Consider the following 19,693-nt stretch of genomic DNA (forward strand, 5'->3'; position numbering starts at 1 on the left):
ACACAGCAAAGCAGTTCAGAGAACCCTAAAAGAAAAAAAAAAGTACCATATAGTTAGTCATATCACTGTCAAATTTCTGAAAATGAAAGACCAAGAAAAAATACTGAAGATAGAGAAAAAAGAAATATACTAAGGTACATATATCCAAATAACCACAGATTTTGATCAGAAATTACACAAGCCAAAAGAAAATAGACTATGTTTAAACTTCTAGGGAAAAAAGAAGCCTGTCAATCTGAATTCTGCACCAGTGAAGATACCTTCCAAAGGGAAGCAGAATGAGGAATCTTTCAGACAAAAACTGAAGAATTCACTAACAACAGACCTGCACTGTGAGATGTGTTAAAGAAAGTTCTTCAGATAGAAGAGAAATTGATAGCAAATGGTAAGGTGAATCTATGCAAAGAAATGTACATTGGTAGAAACTATGAAAAACATACAGCAAATAAAACATAATTCTAAAGATTTTAAAAGTCTTTATAAGACAATTGCTTAATGAGAGCATAAAGCAACACATGTTCCATCTTAATAAATAAAAAAACAAATCTTATTATATAAAAAGTTCAAGAGAAACATGAGTTGTTTTATATAAACTCTCTTGGAATATATAAGGAAACATTTTCCAACTCATTTTATGAGGCCATTACACTTATACCAAAATAAGACAAAGCATTACAAGGATTTTAGAGAACTAATTTTAGAGAACTAAAACCTCATGATCATAGACATCAACTTCCTTATCAAAATATGGGCAAGTCAAATTGAGTAATATAGAAAAAGGACAGTACATAATGACTAACTGGGGCCCATCTTTCAAATGCAATGTTGGTTCAACGTTCAATTGCCAACCAATATAATTCCTCCAACAACAAATTGAAAAAAAAATCTATATGCGCTTTTAAATAGATCCAGGAAAAAAGACTATTGGCAAAATTTAATATCATTTATGATTTAAGGGAAAAATAAAACCTATCAGCAAACTAGGAATCTAAGGGATATTACTCAGTGCATTAAAGGGCAACTAGAAAAATCTCACAGCTCAAATCATGCTCAATGGTAAAAGACATGTCCCCAAAGATTGGGAACAAGGCAAAGATGTCTGATTTCACCACTTCTGGGCAACACTGGTAGAGGGTTCTAGCCAGTGTGAAAACACAAGAAAAAGACAGGAAAGGCATACAGACTGGAAAGGAAAATAACATTGTGTTTATTAACAGACATAACCACCTAAGGTACTAAATCTCAAGTCACTAAAAAGCTATTATAACTAATAAGTTTAGTTATCTAGTTTGCAAGATACAAGCAGAAATATTAAAAGATCAATTATGTATAATCAATGTTCAACTTCAAAAAGTCAAACTATAAAATACAATAGCATTCATAATAGCATAAAAATTATAAAATGTGGATAATTATGGGTTGTAGATTGAAAAGCACAAAATATTCCCAAGAGAAATTAACAAAGGCTCAAATAAATGGAGCATCATGTTCACGGATCAAAAAACTCAATATTTTTAAGATGTCAGTTTTCTACCAACTGATCTACAAATTTATCATGATTCCAGTCAAAATTTCTACAACATTGGTAGGAATTAACAAACATATTCTAAAACTTACTCTTGTCTCAATAATAAGACATATAATTTTAAAATGAATAAAAGACTTAAAACAGATTTTTCACAAATGGAGGTACACAAATGTCAAATAAGCATATGAAAAGATGCTCAACACTATTCATTATCAGAGAAAGGAAAATAAAACCACAATTAGATACGGGTCTATATTAAAATAGCTATCATTTAAAAAAACAAAACTAACAGTAGTAAGCGATGGCAAGAATTTGGAATACTTGGAAATCTCAAAGATTCTGTAATTTTGTGGGTGGTGGGAAAATGAAAAATGGTACAAAAACTGGAAAACAGTTGATGTTGGCAGTTTTTTTATAAAGTTAAATACAAACTTGTCACTGATTCTAACTAATAATCTATTAAGTATTCACTCAAGATAAATAAAACATGATGTGGAGAGAAAACTGAATGCAAAGAATCATGAAAAAATGTTTTGGATGGTGAACTTGTTCTTCATCATCATGTGATGTGATGGTGATTCCTTGACTATAAATTTTGTCAATATACATTTAACTGTACACTTGAAATTAGTGAATTTTATTGTATATAATTATGTCTTGACAGACTGAATTCCAATTAAGTTTCAAGGACAGAAATCAGATCAATGGTGACCAGAGGTTGGGAGTAGGGGAAGAGATTGACTATTAAGGAATTGAAGGAATTTTTTTTCATGTTGCCAGAAATGTTCTGTAACTTGGTTTTGGTGTTCTTTGACACATATATATATGTCTGACAACTAAGTTCACAAACTTATCACCAAGAGCCTATGCTGGCAGCACTATACAAACAACTCAGTAAGGTCTGTAACCTTGGCATATCAGGGTCTCACAGTTGTGTTTGTGTCGATGTGTGGTGGTATCTTGCTGAGTGGCACTCATTATTGTTGTGCAGTTTTGTGAGCCATCATGAGAATGTCAGAGCTTGCATTAGAGCAACAAAAAGATACTAAATTTCTTATTAAACTTGGCAAGAATGGAAGCAAAATCAAGAACATGATAGACCAAGTTTATGGGGAAATGCCAGGAAGAAAACATTAGTGTACAAATGGATTGAATGTTCTTCTAAGGGAAGACAAACTGTCACTGATGAAGAGAACTTAGGGCAGCCAGTAAGACAAGCACAACTGAAGAAACATTGCATATCTTTGTTGACTTGTATATCAAAATCATTGGCTGACTATGAGAAGCATAGCAGACGAAGTAAACATCAATAGAGAAGCAAGAAAATCTTAACTGAAAATCTTGGCATGAAAAAGGTGTGTGCAAAAATGGTCCTAAAGGAACTCACCAATGAACAAAAGCAAAGGAGAGCTAAAGTTTCCCAAGATCTTTTGGAGAGGCAAAACAACGTTATCACTGGGGATAAAACATGGGTGTACCAATACAACCCCAAAAGAAAGTGTCAAAGAGCACAGTGGAAGTCAGCCAATTCTCCAGGACCAAAAAAGTTCTATCAGTCCAAATGAAGAGTTAAAATCTTGTTGCTAACCACTTTTGACATCAGAGGGATTGTTCATTATGAATTTGTACTAACTGGAAAAACAGTCAACCAAGTTTACTATTTGGAAGTCCTGAAAAGTCAACAAAACGATCTGAACTTTCTGCCAGCCACTCATGGCTCTTGCATCACAAAATGTACCAACTTACACAGCAGCATCTGTAAAGGAGCTTTTAGCAAGTAAACAAGTAACTGTATGGGAACACCCTCCTTACTCAGCTATCTGGCTTCCAGTGACTTTTTTATTTACCTGAAGATAAAGAAAATATTGAAAGGAAGACATTTTGATGACATTCAGGACATCAAGGGTAATATGACAATAGCTCTGATGGCCATCCAAGAAAAAGTGTTCCAGAATTGATTTGAAGGGTGGACTAGGTTCTGCTGCATAGCTCCCCAAAGGAGTGACCACAGGGATATTACTATCACTTCAAAGGTGAAGTGATACTCACCAACGTAATACATAGCACTTTTTCTAGGATGAGTTCATGAACTTATTTGTCAAAATTCATATTTACCAAAATTTACCAAACTGGATATTTTTGGAAGATTTTTAACCTTAATATATTAAGGTTTCCACAGGAAAATTCTTGTGACCCCCCAAATTTTGTAGGCTGCCATTTTACCAAAAGACAGTGGAAATACGCTCTCAGAAGCACAAGGAGTCGTAAAAATATAACACTACTGTGTATCCATATTAATTAGAAATAAAACAAAACTATAAGATAAACTAAACTGAAATAAAATAAAATAAAAACCAAAATGGACTCAGAAGATACCTATCCACATACCTTTCCTACATGGAATGAAATATCTGGGGCCTTGTGATTGAATAAAGGAATGTACGTCAAAAGAAAGAATGCCCGAAACACTGATTATAAGATTGTTGGTCCCCGCGATGGTGTAAGTGTGGCACAAACGTGATCAGCATGAACACACAGATTACCTTTGTGTCTCAGAAAAAAGAACCTTCTCCCTAGCATCCCCCCCACCTTTTTTTCCTGTAAGAAAAGATCTATATAGAAGGAATGGAAAGAGAGAGAGAGAGGGAATTACTCTATTGATTACTACAAATAAATTAATTAAACTGTGAAGGTCTGGGATATAAAATGGCAGATTCCTTTCCTTCCACAAAGGGAAATAAATGATTAACTTTCTACCACCAACAATGATCAATTTAGTAAGATTTTAAGTTAATCTTTCAAAACATTAGTTTAGAAATGGTCACAAGATTTATGTTAAAAACACTTTACAACACTATGATTTTTATGCACTCTTTTACACTCAGTTTTTATTATATCAAAGGAATACCTGAAGTTAAAATGTTAAGCACAAGGTTTCTGCAAAGTCCAGAAGACAGTATGAATTCCTGTCTTACTAATGGCAGGTGCCCCTGAGGCATCATGTGTACAGTTATGTTTGGACATCACCCTGTCGTTACACAGCACGGAGAATGGACAGCGGCAGCCTGCCCTGCCCTGAGTCCCAAAACCAATGACTTTCAGCTGTCTCTCCTCTCGTTCACCTCCATATTGCCAAATAACATACTTGCTTTGCTATTTCTTGCTTGTTTTTCAATTTTAGATGCTATTTGCTAACTTTTTAATGTGGACGATAGGATTTTGAGCGCTCCCAACACACTCTACCTCTTCCATTCTTCTGTGATAGATATACCATGACAATCATTCAAATCAGCATAAATACATAAGAGTCAGAGCTGAACCACGTCTGGGCAATAGCTAGGTTTCTTTTCTGATACAGCTTTCTGTCCTCTTGAAGGTGATGTTCATCTTGTTTTTTCATCCTCTTAGGCTTCCCTTGCTGCCAGCCTACATTTCCATTTTCTCCATCTGGATTAGTTTATAGTCCATCTGTCTTCTAGATTCTAACACTTTGTGGCTTTTGTGACCTTTGTGGCAAGGCGAGGACATGACCTTGGCAGCCAAACACCTGCAGCAGGACAGCGAGGCCGGCCTCACCAGGGCAAACCAGGCATCTGGCTTGTCTTTTGACACCGCTGAGGCTCTGCTCAGTCCTTTTATTCCTTGATCTGCTCAGATCCCATTTCTTGTGCAGCTGGAGAAAACATTCACTTACTTTTAAAGGTAAGCTGACTTAATGAATTTGAGAAGAAGACAAGGTCCCCCAGTCCTCACACCTACCTTCACCGCACTGAAGCAGACTGCGTGCAGCAGGGCGGCGGCCAGGACGCTCCGGGCCACACCGTACACGGCCGAGGTGAGCCCCGACACAGCTGGAACACAAACAGCAACAGTTCTTCCTAAGACTGGCCACTCTGAAAATCAACAAATCTTGTACGAAAGTGCAGGAATGGTTGTAGCTTTCAAATATAAGATGCCACCTGAGGGGGCAGAGAATACACCTACGGGACCCATCAAAGGCACTGGGTGACTCACAGGTGCAAGAAAGAGACTGGCCATTTAATAAAAATTCAAGAGAAAAACATTTAGGAAGAACCCTTACAGCATTCTTAAAAGACAGAGTGGACGTGTCAGAGGAAGGGAGGGAGACCTCAGAGCTGACAGGTGAAAGCCGCTGGCTGAGGAAGAAATCCTGAATGCAATTTCAGTGGAAGAAAGGGGAAGGTGGGGGGAACAAGCACGTGCTCCTACATAGTGTGTTTGTGCATGTGTGTGAGTGTGTATGTGTGTATATGGGTGTGCATGTGTGTGCCTATGTGCATGTGTGTATATGTGTGTGTGCATATGTGTATGTGTGTCCATGTGTGCATGTGTGTGCATGTCTGTATATGTGTGTGTGTGGTGTGTGTGAATGTGTGTGTGGATGTGTATATGTGTCCATGTGTGCATGTTTATATGTGTGTATGTGTGTGTGCATGTGTGTGTCCATATGTGTGCATGTTCATATGTGTACATTGTATGTGCATGTGTATGTGTGCATATGTGTGTATATGCATCCATATGTGTGTATGTTTATGTGTGTGTGCATGTGTGTGTATGTGTGCATGTGTGTAATGGGTAGAAACACTAATCACCTTCCGTACCTGACTTCATTTAACCCCACAGCACTCCTGTGAGGTTGGAACATTCATTTCCAGTTCTAGCAGGGTAGGCTGAAAAGCTAAGCAACCTGCACAGTACCTCCAGGTAAGCATTGGGTGAGAGTTTACCCATCGTAGTCTCAACCTAAAGTCCTACATTAAAGGAGAGTCAGGGTGATGGTTTAGGGATACAGGTCACCTGTTTCTTACAGGTACACACACAGTACACATTCACAATATCACACAACCTCCACACACTGATACACTCCCAGGCTTGTATATGTACATGCTCAAACACACACTCTCACACATGTACCCACATCCACACACTCTCACATACACATTATTCTTCTAAGGTACACTTTGAAGGGCACCAAACCTATTCCAAATTGTAGAATTCTTTGATTATGCTCAACTAAGCTTCTGGTTTGGCTGAATGATTCCAAACGTGCCCATCATTACCCTTCCTGACCCAAACCAACCAACGTTGTTTAAATGCACAGGACAAAGACCATCTAACCATCTAGTCCCTTATCCCCTGCCCAAGGCTAGTTAGCCCTTCTCCCAATTTTAGATTCCTTTACAGCAAGAGGAGATATAAAGGACTTACCAGAACCTCCAAAAAACAGCATGTCGATTTGTTCCAAAAGATAAATGCAGAAAGTGTTGATTTGCGGGAAGAGCCCAAGGAGGGAAATCGCAGGGAAGCAATATAGAAATGCTGAAAGTGAACAAACGGGACCGATGAGAAGCCACAGTAACTGCCTGCTGCCACGCTGCCTGCCCCCGCTCCAGGCCACCCAACCCGAGATGCTGGAGGGACTCCTGCACTCCCCTCAGCCTGGAGCTGACCCAAGGAGGGGGCCCTTGGAGAGGCCCGCAGACAGGCCCAGGACCAAGCACAGACCCCCGTGACAGAGAGTATCAGAAGACCGGTCTGTAGTTGGAGGCAGCTGGACTTGGGGAAGTCGGGGGTGGGAGAAAGGAAACTGGGAAGAAGTCCTGGGATGTGCAGAAACAGGGGTGACCACAGTCCCCTCCTAGGCGGAGAAGGGAACACTATAGCCGAAGGGGATCTTCACCCTGGGCTTCTGACCTTGAGCATTTGGGTGACTAAGAGTCTAGCACATTCCAAGCGCTGAGTGGAGACTTAGTTTAGTGAGAGCTCAAGACTCTCACAGCGGAATCAGGGAGAGTGAAAGGAGCGAGGCTGTTACAAGATGCTGGTTCTGGGGGATGGCATCGCCCAGCAGACGAAGGTGGCCCTGGCCCAGAAGAGAGACGAAGTGCCACCCACACCATCGGAACAAGGCAACAGCACAACTGGTAAGAAGAGGTGCGGGTTACAGGTCCAGGACGCAGAGAAACAGCACTTCACGGGGACTGTCCCAGCATTCTCTGCGGCTTAATTCTACTCAAGTTGGGTTGCATGGAAATTCCCCTTAGCAGAGCTATAGTACACCTGCCTTCCTTTCTGTCTGCAGAGAGTGGCATGGAGTTTGATGCTGATAAACCTCAATAAAACTAAGGAAATTTGATTTGAAATCCAATACGTCTAGACATTGGAACTGTGTCCTAAAACTGTACATAAACCACAGTGGAAAATGAGTCAGGATGATAAGGGAGCTGGAAAACAGAAAATGCAAAGTTTCCATAGTGAAAACTTTCCATAGAGGAAGGAGAGTATTTGTATATCCCATTCTCTTTTTCTTTTCTTTCTTTCTTTTTTTTGAAACAGAGTCTCAAGCTGTCACCCTAGGTAGTGCCGTGGCGTCATAGGTCACAGCAACCTCCAACTCTTGGGCTCAAGGGATTCTCTTGCCTCAGCCTCCCAAGTAGCTGGGACACAGGCACCCCCACACCCAACACCCAGTTCTTTTTTGTTGCAGTTGTGATTGTTTATTTAGCAGGTCCGGCTGGGCTCAAACCTACTGGCCTTGGTGTATACGGCCAGCGCCCTACTCACTGAGCTATGGGCTCTGAGCCCCATTCGCTTAAAATAGTTAGCTAATATTATTTGGTTAAAACAGGCACCATCTTTGGCCACAAGCGGGTAAACACTGTCACATCTAATTAGTTCTTTCTTCTCTCATCTTTTTTCTTCAATGCCCCTTGTGATGGACTGAATCATGTTCCCAAAAAAAGATGCCCTCTTTTTCAATAGTTAATTAAAAGTAATGATGGAATGAGGACTACAGAACTGCACAACTTTATGTAATGAACATGACTGCTCTATTAGGACCTCTGCGTGAAGTTGAAGCCGCGTGTCTAGACACACAGAGATTTTGTCATAATGTTTTCTGTGGCAAAATTTCAACTATATTGTAGAAAAGTACAGCATCAAAATCAGTTGTTTTTCACGCAAAGCAGGCAATAAGATATAAATACTGATATGCTAGACATAAATATAAGATGTAATTTTTTAAAGTTTTTAAAATGGGACTCAGAGATATGAAATAGTAAGAAACAAACAGAAATTTAATTACAGAACATGTAAGTCATGAGCATCAAAATGTTACTCCTGGCTGGGCACAGCGGCTCCCGCCTGTAATCCCAGCACTCTGGGAGGCCGAGGCAGGAGGATCACTTGAGCTCAGGACTTGGAGACCAGCCTGAGCAAGAGTGAGACCACCTCTCTACTAAAGATAGAAAGAACTAGCCAGACATTGTCGTGGGCCCCCATCACCCCAGCGACTCAGGAGGCTGAGGCAGGATGATCACTTTAGCCCATAATCCAAGGTTGCTATCAGTTAGGGTGATACCACAGCACTTTAGCCTGAGCAAGACTGTCTCAAAAATAAATAAATATTGAAATTAAAGATATTTTTAAAAATTAGTAAAAAAGAAATGTTGATCCATAAATTTTCAAGTAAACTGGATATTTTCTCTTAACGTTGGGGCTCAAAACCTGACAATGATCATTTTATACTACGCTATACCTTCCACTTCCAGCGGCAGAGAGACGTTGCAATGAGATTTTATTAGTTTGCACTTCAAAGTGCTGTGTGTGGGAGTGTGTGTGTGTAGAGAGAGAGAAACTACACTGAGAATGAAGAACAGCAGGGCAGAGTCTGCATGAGGAATGATATTAAAGACACTCAAATATTCAGCAAATCACAGGGAAAGATATGTCTTATTCTGTATAAGAAATACATTAGCCACTGCAGTAAAAACTACAGAAGGGAAAAGAACTGGAGCACGACAAATAACGGCACGAGGAAAATAAACTGGCAAGAGAGGCCAGACGTCATCGCTGAGGATGCTCTGGCTGTGGGTGCAGCATAGGGATTTAGTGAAACGGCAGCCGACAAGAAGGCCACCCTAGGTCCTCTCCAAAACACATGGGAGCAAGGAAGCTCCAGCCTTTAAATAAAAGCTGCGGAGGGAAGGAGGGGACAATGGAGTTCTCGTTCCTCACCGCTCAGGTGGCAGTTAACGTGAACAAAAAATCAGTCAATCACTCGCTATGGTACCAGGGATTCTGAAGAACTACACTTAAAATTGCGGAAATTACTTTGTCCTTTTTCCCAAAAGTAAAAAATAGAAATGTCCCCATTGCTACTTGCAATTTTCCCTATGAGCAAACATGTTTCGTTAGCATACCACTGCGTGGGTCTGTGATTTTCTTTCACTTCTTCCTAACTCATTTTTCTTACTAGTTATCAACAATGCAGAAACTTCTGGTATAGTTTTGCACCTTTCCAAACAAAATTCATAAATAAAAATATTAGAAGTTTTCATTTCTTTTGTGAATAACATGAATTGCTACATCTTCAGGTTTGGGGCGCCAAGTGTGTAGAATGAAGACACCTTGGAACTGACACTGAACCCCAGGGCTGACGGGAAGTGTTCACGTGGTCTTCAATACACCTGGTCTGGGTATTAATGGTCCCAAAATGGACAACTGAGGCCAGGAATAGACCTTTGTATAAGACACAGAAAGGGGAGGTCTGAGTGTTCAGGAAAGGGTGGGTATGATTCAGCAGCTGGTTACAAAATCCCCACTTATCTCCAAGGGTTGTATTACTGAAGCTGCATTGTCCTGGGCAGGGGTTTGAAGAATCCATCAAGTCCATGAGCCAGGGCCACAGCTACTGGCTGATCTCCTGCTGCCTGAACTTCTCCCATGCCAGGGAACTCCTTGTTTCACCAAGCAACTTAGTCTGGTACCTGCCAGCTCTACAGTGAGCTGAAATACACCTACTACCTGCTAGGACTGGTTATTATGGCCACAGCATACATCTCCCTTTGATGTAGAAGGGTTTTTATTTGGTTTTGTTTTACTTTTTAAATTTTATTGATTGAGTGATTGAGACAGGCTCCCACCATGTTGCTCCTTGAACAATCGGAAGCTGCTGTATCTGCACACCTCTGGCACCCAAGGGTTTCTTCTCTGGGTTGCACATCCCGGTTCATTCCCAGTTCCCAGACCCAGGGTAGCCCACGTGACCCTACTCCTCTGGGCATGCTCTGGCTTGGGTCCTGCTCCTTTTGAAATACACTAAGAACTGAAGGCCTCCTGGCTTTCTCACCCACAGGATAATCACAAAGCCAGACTCACTCAGGGGCTTTTGCCAAAGTTACGCAAATGGAAAGTAATGGAAATCCCAGTCCAGAGGTCACGGTCTCTGCATAAGCGCAGGAAATGAGTGCTGACTAGGAAGGACTCGGACCTTACTGCTAGAAATAAAAACAAAGAAAGTGTCCTTGCAGTGAGAGGAAAGTGCACCACGTGAATATACATGAAGATCGTAAGAGAAAGAGAAACGACACATCATCCTCAGGGTTCATATCCCTTCTCTCATCTTCATTTTCCTCCTTTCATTGCTCTATTATCTGACATGCGCCTGCCTGTGAGAAGCTCCTTTCCTTGCACCACGTGTGACAGGAGCTTCTCCATCTCCCCTGCAGCGTCTGCCTCACTGACTCCCACCCCTGGCTCTGCCCGGGGGGCAGAGTGAGCTGCACACGGTCCTCGGATTCCTCTGCCGCCTCCTCGCCCTGACAGGTGACAAGGCTGAGCACAAACCGCTGAGCCGCAGTGCTAATGAGAGACTCCCGATAAGGTGCAGCTCTGGGAAATACGTCCTGCTCCCTGGCACCTGCAAAAGGATGAACGTGCCCGCCCAACACAAGGTCACCTTTGGCCACCGATGGTAAACAATGTCACACACACTTAGTTCTTGCTTCTCTCTCATCCTGTCTCCTAAATGGCCCTTGACCTGGGTTCAATGTGTTCCTACAAAAGATGTTGAAATCCTCACCCCCAGTAACTGTGAATATGACTGTATTTGGAAATAAGGCCTTGGAAAATTAACCGCTGAGCTGAGGGCATTAGGGTCCATCTGGGCCCTCATCTGATATGACTAGTGTCCTTATAAAAAGGGTGAAATTTGGGCAGAGACACGCACAGATGGAAAACTGTGTTGACACAGGGGGACAGCCCCGGATGAGCCTTGGAGACAGGCGTGTTCTAGGCCCCTCTCTGGAGCCTTCACAGGCCACGACTCTGCTGACACCTTCATCTTGGACTTCTGGGCTCCAGAACTAGAGGCAACAAATCTCTGGTGTTTTAAGCCACTTGTTTGGGGTAATCTGTATGGCAGCCCTGAAACAAATACACTCCTTTTTCCTTCCAATCTCCTGTTTTCTCCCAATTTTTTCTTCTCTTCTGGCTGCTCCCTGGACATAGGGATGGCAGCAGCCAGGGACTACTTAGATCCCTTGTTAGAGGGGAAAGGGTGAAGAAGAGCCACAAATAAGACATAGCTTCAAATTGCTGCTGTTCTCCCTCCTGAAGTCAGAAACACAGTCTAAGCCTCTCTGCCCTTCCTCTTTCCCGTGTGGTCTAAACTCACTTCACCACCTTTCCCTGCTGAGTACAAATCAGTGTGTCCAACACAGTCATTCTCCAGAGATCGTTACTGTTCTATTTTTCTATTTATCTTTACCCCATAAGTGATTTTGTCGACTGATAGGAATATTTATCAACATTCTTACTTGTCCCTGTTGACAAGAAGACAAAGATACGTTATTAGGGAGAAAGTTTCATGAGGGAAGGGGGCTTCCACTGAGAGAATGCTCCCTGTCCAGTCCCAAATGTGACTGATTGGAAGAAAAATAAAACGTGAATGTGCATAGCTAGTAACATACTCCAGAACAAGGGTTACTGCTAAAAGTCAAGTCTCAGGCTTTTTCCAAGTACATTAAGGACTTAACTTACTGAGCTGTAATAACATCTCCCATCCTAACACCATTTGTAAGTTTGCCAAGACAATAGCACTTAGTCAACAGGGCTGGCTTTTTTACAACAGCAAATTAAACAACAACAACAAAAGAAACAACAAAAGCGGAAGGAGAGGCCTATGTACCAAAAAGCAATTTGTCAGTGGAATAAATGTCAAGCTCTTCTGCCCCCAAATCTCTTTCTACAGATCATAAGTCCCAACTTATTCCACAGACAAATTGACTACAGCCTTCTCTAATTTATGAATGGGAAGCATTCCAAGAGTTCATTTGTCCATTAATCTCTTTAGTACTTAAAGCATTATTTCATGCATTTAACATGTATTCAGTTAGTATCTGTAGATAGCAGACTCCGCTGAGGACTCAGTGCAGAGAAACCAGGCAGGTGTTGCCTTCACTGTGCAGATAAGCTAGTGAGGGTGACAGTCATTACTCAGACACCACAAATACAAATAGCCTGCCACACAGTAGGTTACAAAGTGAGAAGTAGGAGTTGCTAGAGGACAGACAATGGAACCAAACGGAGGGAGATGTGACGCTGTTAACTGGCTTGGTTAAGGGTGGGGGAGACAGGAGGAATACTATGCATGAGGAGGAGAAGGGAAGAGGTCACAGCAGGTGGGCTTCTGGCCAGGCACAGACCCTGGTGACCTGTCAGAGTGGGACTCTACCAACAGTAACCCACTAACCTAGAGAAAATACGGCCAGGAAGTACCCAAGGTGGAATGTGGGGTGGGAGAGGGAAAAGGCAACACTTCATACAAACGTTTCTTGACGATCTTCTAAAATCCCTTTACGCCCTCTTCTCCACCTCTAATCCCAGGCCCTGTGTGCCCTTGAGCTCTTGCCCCCAGCGCTGCTATTTGCAAAAAGAAGATGGCAGGAAAGAATAGCCCTCCTCAGTGTGTGCAGTAGTGACCAGGCGTCTCTATCCACTCAGGCTCTGACTTCTCCCTGCAACTCAATGGACAAGGAGGATGGGCAGGCTAAGTAATAAGGAGGTAAAGACGACAGAGCCTTTCTCCTTCCTTACTCTGTGTGTGTGTGTGTGCACTGTATGCGTGGATGTGTGTGTGCATGTGTCCGTGTGTGCATGTGTATGTATGTGTGTGCATGTGTGTATGTGTGGGCGTATGCATGTGTGTGCGCATGTGTGTATGTGTGAATATGTGTGTGCATGTGTATGCGCGGGGGTGTGTGTGCATGTGTCTGTGTGTGCATGTGTATGTATGTGTGTGCGCGTGTGTATGTGTGGGTGTATGCGTGTGTGTGTGCGCATATGTGTATGTGTGAGTGTGTGTGTGTGCATGTGTATGCGTGGGGGGGGTGTGTGCATGTGTATGCGTGGGGGGGTGTGTGCATGTGTATGTGTGTGTGTGCGTGTGTATGTGTGGATGTATGCATGTGTGTGCGCATGTATGTGTGAGTATGTGTGTGTGTGTGCATGTGTATGCGTGGGGGTGTGTGCATGTGTCTGTGTGTGCATGTGTATGTGTGTGTGTGTGCGTGTGTATGTGTGGATGTATGCATGTGTGTGTGCATGTGTGTATGTGTGAGTATGTGTGTGTGTGTGCATGTGTATGCGTGGGTGTGTGTGCATGTGTATGTGTGTGTGCGCGTGTGTATGTGTGGGTGCATGCATGTGTGTGTGCATGTGTGTATGTGTATGTGTGTGTGCGTGTGTATTCATGTGTATGTCTGTGTGTGCATGTGTATGTGTGGGTGTGGGAAAGTGTATGTGTGTGTGTGTGCCTGTATGTGCGTGTGTATGTATGTGTGTGGGGGGTTGGGGTGTGTGCGTGTGTCTTTGTGGGTATGTGCGTGTGTCTCTGTAGGTGTGTGCATGTAGAGTCTGTGTGGGTGTGCACATGTGTGTATATGTGTGTTCATGTGTATGTATGGGTGTGTGCATGTGTATGTATGGGTGTGTGCATGTGTCTGTGTGGGTGTGTGCATATGTTTGTGTATGTGTGTGCACGTGTGTTCCAACCAACAGAGCATCAAATGACAAAGAAGTAAAGTAAAAATCTCAGGAAGAGTAGAAACAGGTACTTTTGAGCAATGACCGGGAGTCTAACCATGGGACCTCTTCCTATGTTTTTTTAACCAACAGGTTTCTGTTTCCTAATTGAATTCAGAGACTCTTTGAAAAGTGGTGCCTAACACTTTGGCATTAATAAGCTAAACAGACGCTCACGTGATGTAACTGGAAGAGAAGTGCAGTGGGCTGAGGTGGGCTGGGTGCAGTGGCAGTGAATACAGACACAGCAGGAAGAGAAAGGGTCGTGGCGAAGGAGGCCAGAGGATGGAACGCCTACCAGAGAGCCCACCTATCAGGAGCACATGAAAGCTTACGCCACATCCGGGCGCCACATCCAGCTCCACTGGAGAGACCCAAGGAGCTATCCTGGGGGTGTGGAAAGGGTGATGTGATCTACGGCTTTGACAGTCTTCTCTTGAGTAAGACTTCTATCTGGCAAGTGAGAGATGCAGGCTGGTCACTTTAGGAGCTGCCCTTTATCAACTCAGTTGGCAAATGCCATCATAGCCAATTACAAGTCAGCAGGTGTGTAAGCCCGTTGATGTCTGCATAAGGATTCTCTGAGCACTGGCAGTCAGGTCTTCAGAGCTGCAGGTCAATACTGGAGCAGCCTCTGTGCATAATAAGCTTGGTGCTGGGCACGCTCCCTTGCCACTCTGTATGTTCAAGCATGATGCCTCGTTTAAAACCTGCAGGGATTTCCGAGGTGGGCAGTATGTTTCTCCCCACTTGGTTTTACTTACGGACACACATCTAGCAAAGTGGCAAAGTTGGAATTCAAATAGCCAGTGGTCTAAACATTACACAATACAGGGACTGGTTTAAACAGAGCACTTGGTGCCAAACACGGACCCAAAGTAAAGACACCCGTGCTGACTGGAGTGACCAGAGCAGCCAGGACTCCACCTGGGCTGAGAATCACGCCTGTTCATGCTGCCACCTGATGGCAGAAGCCCCCAGTAGACACCACAGATATCACAGTGCTGTAACTTCTTGATCATGAGTACCGACACCCTTTAAGCGGGTTCCATCAGTGAATGCTTGGGGGCCTGGGCTTCCCCGCTGCCTTCTGCAGAAGTACGAGCCAAGAGGGAAACACACATCTCTCCACTCAGTAACCAAGGGAGGCAGCTTCTCCAACTAGAGCTGCAGAAGGTAAAAGAGAGACAACTCCCGACCCACATTTTTCTGCACAACCCCACAGTGAACTTACCTATTAAGTAGTCCCTAGCCGACTGCAGGGACACGGGAGAGAAGAGCTTCAGGCCATATACAATGTAACGGGGAGGGTGCCTGGCTTTGGCCCCTGTATCCAGAAGCAAAATAAGGCCACACAGCACACAAAAATAGATGGGTCTGCTGTACGTTATGATTTGGTTGTGTCCCTAGAAAACAAACAGAGTTTCTGAATGACACCTTTTATTCTGATTAAATGACAAGAGCCTCACGGTCAGTAACTGACACCACATTTACCACTTAGACCACAGTTCATTCACACAGAACGCTCAAAGAGAAAAAGGAAAAAAGCCTGATGCTGCTTCTGTTAGATCAGACTCAGAATATCAAAAAGAACCTTATGCCTCTCAATCGCAACAAGATTTACGTAGAAATTTAATTACCACCCTTGGAGAAAATCTGGATCTAATTCACTGCTTTCCCCAACAGTGAAACTTCCATTCGTTTTGTTCACTTCAAGGGCAAAACTAATTTAAACTCTACACTGGGGCTCCACTAGTAATAAGAAAGAGAATTAGAAGCTGTAGGCTTCAATTTCCTCGTGCCTCAGAAAGCAGGACAGCACAGGTGCAGAGCTACACCAGCAGAGAGGGAACCAATGTCTTAGTACGCACAGCGGCATGAGTCAATACAAAACTTGTCATTTATACTGTAACAAGCACCATGTTCACAGCACTTTCCTCTGAAGGGTTCCATTTATTTATCAGGTTTCATCTTAGTATTCAAAATATTGTCATAAGGTTAAGCAGAAACACTTTGTATTACTCCTGAATGGATAAAAAAAATTTAAGAAAAGATACAACATCAACTTTCCAGGGCAAAAGCCAACAAAGAATTTACATCTCACAAATCAATGCACAATTCATAAGATTTTAAAAAGCAACAGAAATGAATTAGACAGAAAATATTCTTTGCAATTCATGAACTACCTTGAGTGTAAAAAGTAAAGATTAAAGCGGTATGATTTCAGATATAAATTTTTAAAGTGACTGCCTTTATACTATACATACATACATATACATAGTACATATGTACTATACATACATACATATACATATATATACATACTATATTTAGAAATGCGATTTAAGTTGCCATTGCTTCTATAATAGAAAGAGTTCTATTCTGAGACAGACTTTAAATGGGAAGGAAAATACAGTCTGTGCATGGAAGCTGGCTATGTTTGGCCCAGAGTCCAGGCTAAGTCTGGAAGAATATTTGCACCCTTATGAAATTTTCTTTTGAATCCAACTAGGTCTTAGATTAATGGATATGAGAATACCTTATTTCCATTTTTAAAAAATGAAACTAAAGCCTGAGTTAAACCTAAATACATTTCTCATCAAGTGAAAAGCAAAATAAATTTGCCATTATAACAGCCGTGCAGTTACAAACGCACATACATACATTTCCTCAAATGCACACAGTTTAGGAAATTAAAGCTACCTCCACTTGCTCTGATTATTCCTTCTATTAAAGGGTTAAAATACAATACGCGAGATACCATGTTGGGTCAAACAGTCTGAGCAGGGGAGTGCTTTCTTTGTGTTTGTAATTCCTGAAACAAAGCCTAAGGCCTGCTTACCAAGAGCCTGCCCTTACCTCCACATTCGGGCCTCCCTGAGTTGCACTGTCCCATCCTGTGTCGGGGGTGGCCCCAAATCCCCAGCACACTGCTAATACATGGCGCAGATGCTCTTCTCCTTGCCTTGATTCCTAAGAACACCTGCTAGTAACATTCCCCTGCTCTTCAGTTACTATTTTCACATATGAACCAAACACCAAAGTCCCCAGAGATTGATTTTTAAATATTTTTTTCAACAGAAAAATTCCACTCGATCCACCAGATGAAGTCTGATTAAGAATTCATTTCACTTGGTCATTCCTCACCTGTTTTAACTTTAAAGCACACGTGGGTGCACTGACTCAGCTGTGGAGCAGGGTGGAGCAGGGTGCCGGCCTGTGGAGCAGGGTGCCGGCTGTGGAGCAGGGTGGAGCAGGGTGCCGGCTCCTGCCCCAGGCAGCTTCACACAAGGACCCGCTCTTTCCAGCAGCCCCTGGACACCTACACCTACCTTTCCATGGCCCACATTATACGCTGGTCACAGGGCAGGGGAAGAGACTCCCTGAGAGTCTCTAACAGAAACTCTGGAGCCCCACCTGTGTGGAGCACCTGTGGCTACATGACAAGGCTGTCCCTAGCTACCTCTCAGGAAGAGAGTGGGATGACCAAATGCTTTCCATATCTGGTTGTTAATCTTAAGAAAAAAAAAATCATTACAAAGATGGGGTGTCTGAGAGAATCTTAAGAGGGCCCAGGGCTGGAGCAAGGCTGGGCCTCAGGGCAGACTGAGCTGGGGGCTGTCCACCTGAACTTGGCTCTGGGCCTTTGCCAGCTCCAGGCTTCACCTCACGGGGTCAAAGAGAGCCCTTCACACCCACCACATTCACACGTGTTCCTGGCTCAGCCATGCATAGAGGTCCAGCTACCATTTCTTATGATGAGTGTGTAACAACATCAGGACAACTGCTGCCCTCGTCCAGCCTCTCCCCATCTCAAGCACTCGCTGCCCTACCTGACTAATCCTAGAATGCCCTGAGCAGTGGACACTATTCCTGTTTCCACAAGAGTAAGCTGAGGTGTGAGAATGAAAGGTATCCCAGGCCTCACAGACAGAAAACTGTGGCAAAAGAAGGATTTGGGCCCACCACCTGGCTCCCACAGCACCCAGGGGATGTGTACTGGGCACTGGATCCCTCAGGCCAAGGACTCAGCCTGGCCACTCTCTAAACACAGAAGGTGAATGTTATTTGTGTGAAGAAAATACAGAGATGGGGAAGCACTCATGGTAATTTAGGGGTGTCAGCTTTTCCTAAAAGGACTCTGGGTGGAGCACAGGGCTCCCGACGCCCAGGGTGCAGAAACACCAGACCCGCTCTGCCCACCCCCTCCTGCTGCTCTGTGACACAGCCGTCACCTGCACCGAGCTCTCATCACTCTCATCACTGCACTCCGTGATTTATACCCAGACAACAAGCTGGTATAGGCTACCTTGGACACCCATCATTTCTTGGTGGCTGTTGATAATTCCTTCCACACGTTGGATTTGCAGTTCAGCTCTCCACAGAGGGTTGTCCTGAGTGTCTACAACTATGTACTGCAGCTCCCCTCATATGTGCAGCAAACTCAGGACCCCTGGGATAGGCGCCCCCTGCCCTAGACAGCAAGCAATCTATGCCCCACACTCTGTGTCTACAAGAGAATCCAAAATATTTTACAGGGAATGGTGTAGATCAGTCTCAAATGATGGACTAATTCTCAACTGGTTTAGAGGCTACTTTAGTTTAAACAGGGTAAAATTTTGATAGGCTACTTTAGGAATTGAAAAGATGAAGGCAAGTAAGATTCCTTAAGCTTAGTTTATCATTTAATTCTGCAGCTCAATCTATTTTAGAACCGACTTCTAACTTTCAGGTCTGTGATGTAAAACAGAGGATATAGCTGTGCAGGCCGGGGACTGCAAGACGGCCATCGCGTGCTCACCGGGGACAGCAAGACGGCCATCGCGTGCTCACCGGGGACAGCAAGACGGCCATCGCGTGCTCACTGGGGACAGCAAGACGGCCATCACGTGCTCATCGAGCGCTCCCAGGGCGTCCGTCCCCTGCCTCCTTGTGCACATTACTTCCCCACTGCCTTAGCATCTCCCTCCAAGGCAGTGAAAGACGTCAGAAAGAGGGGTACGTTCTGCCTTTGATCAATTTTAGGATAGGAAAATTAAAGAAAGCAATTTTCAATGACTCCTGCTTTAAGCAGTAATTTTCTTAGCAAAGGAAATACACAAATATTATTTGACTTTGACTTTCAATCAAGATCAATTAAAACTATATTGACCTTATTATTCCTGGTATTAAGGATTGAGAAATTATTTCAAAAATCCTCCCTCTGGGCTCGGCGCCTGTGGCTCAAGCGGCTAAGGCGCCAGCCACATACACCTAAGGTGGCGGGTTCGAATCCCCAGC

At 43.4% G+C, this 19,693-nt stretch overlaps 1 protein-coding gene across 1 annotated transcript in view; it reads right to left on the reverse strand.

The window, feature by feature from the left end:
- Positions 1-19,693, reverse strand: part of PCNX2 (pecanex homolog 2) — a 340,225-nt gene that overhangs the window by 218,752 nt on the left and 101,780 nt on the right. Inside the window, exons 14-16 of the mRNA XM_003797465.1 lie at positions 15,648-15,819; positions 6,758-6,868; positions 5,288-5,379 (exon numbers count right to left, since the gene is read on the reverse strand). Of these exons, the coding sequence (XP_003797513.1) occupies positions 5,288-5,379; positions 6,758-6,868; positions 15,648-15,819 (375 nt within the window). The remainder of the gene's footprint in view (positions 1-5,287; positions 5,380-6,757; positions 6,869-15,647; positions 15,820-19,693) is intronic.

Source organism: Otolemur garnettii, unplaced genomic scaffold, assembly GCF_000181295.1.
Source record: "Otolemur garnettii isolate 467f Iridium unplaced genomic scaffold, OtoGar3 scaffold00116, whole genome shotgun sequence".
Taxonomy (NCBI): Eukaryota; Metazoa; Chordata; class Mammalia; order Primates; family Galagidae; genus Otolemur; species Otolemur garnettii.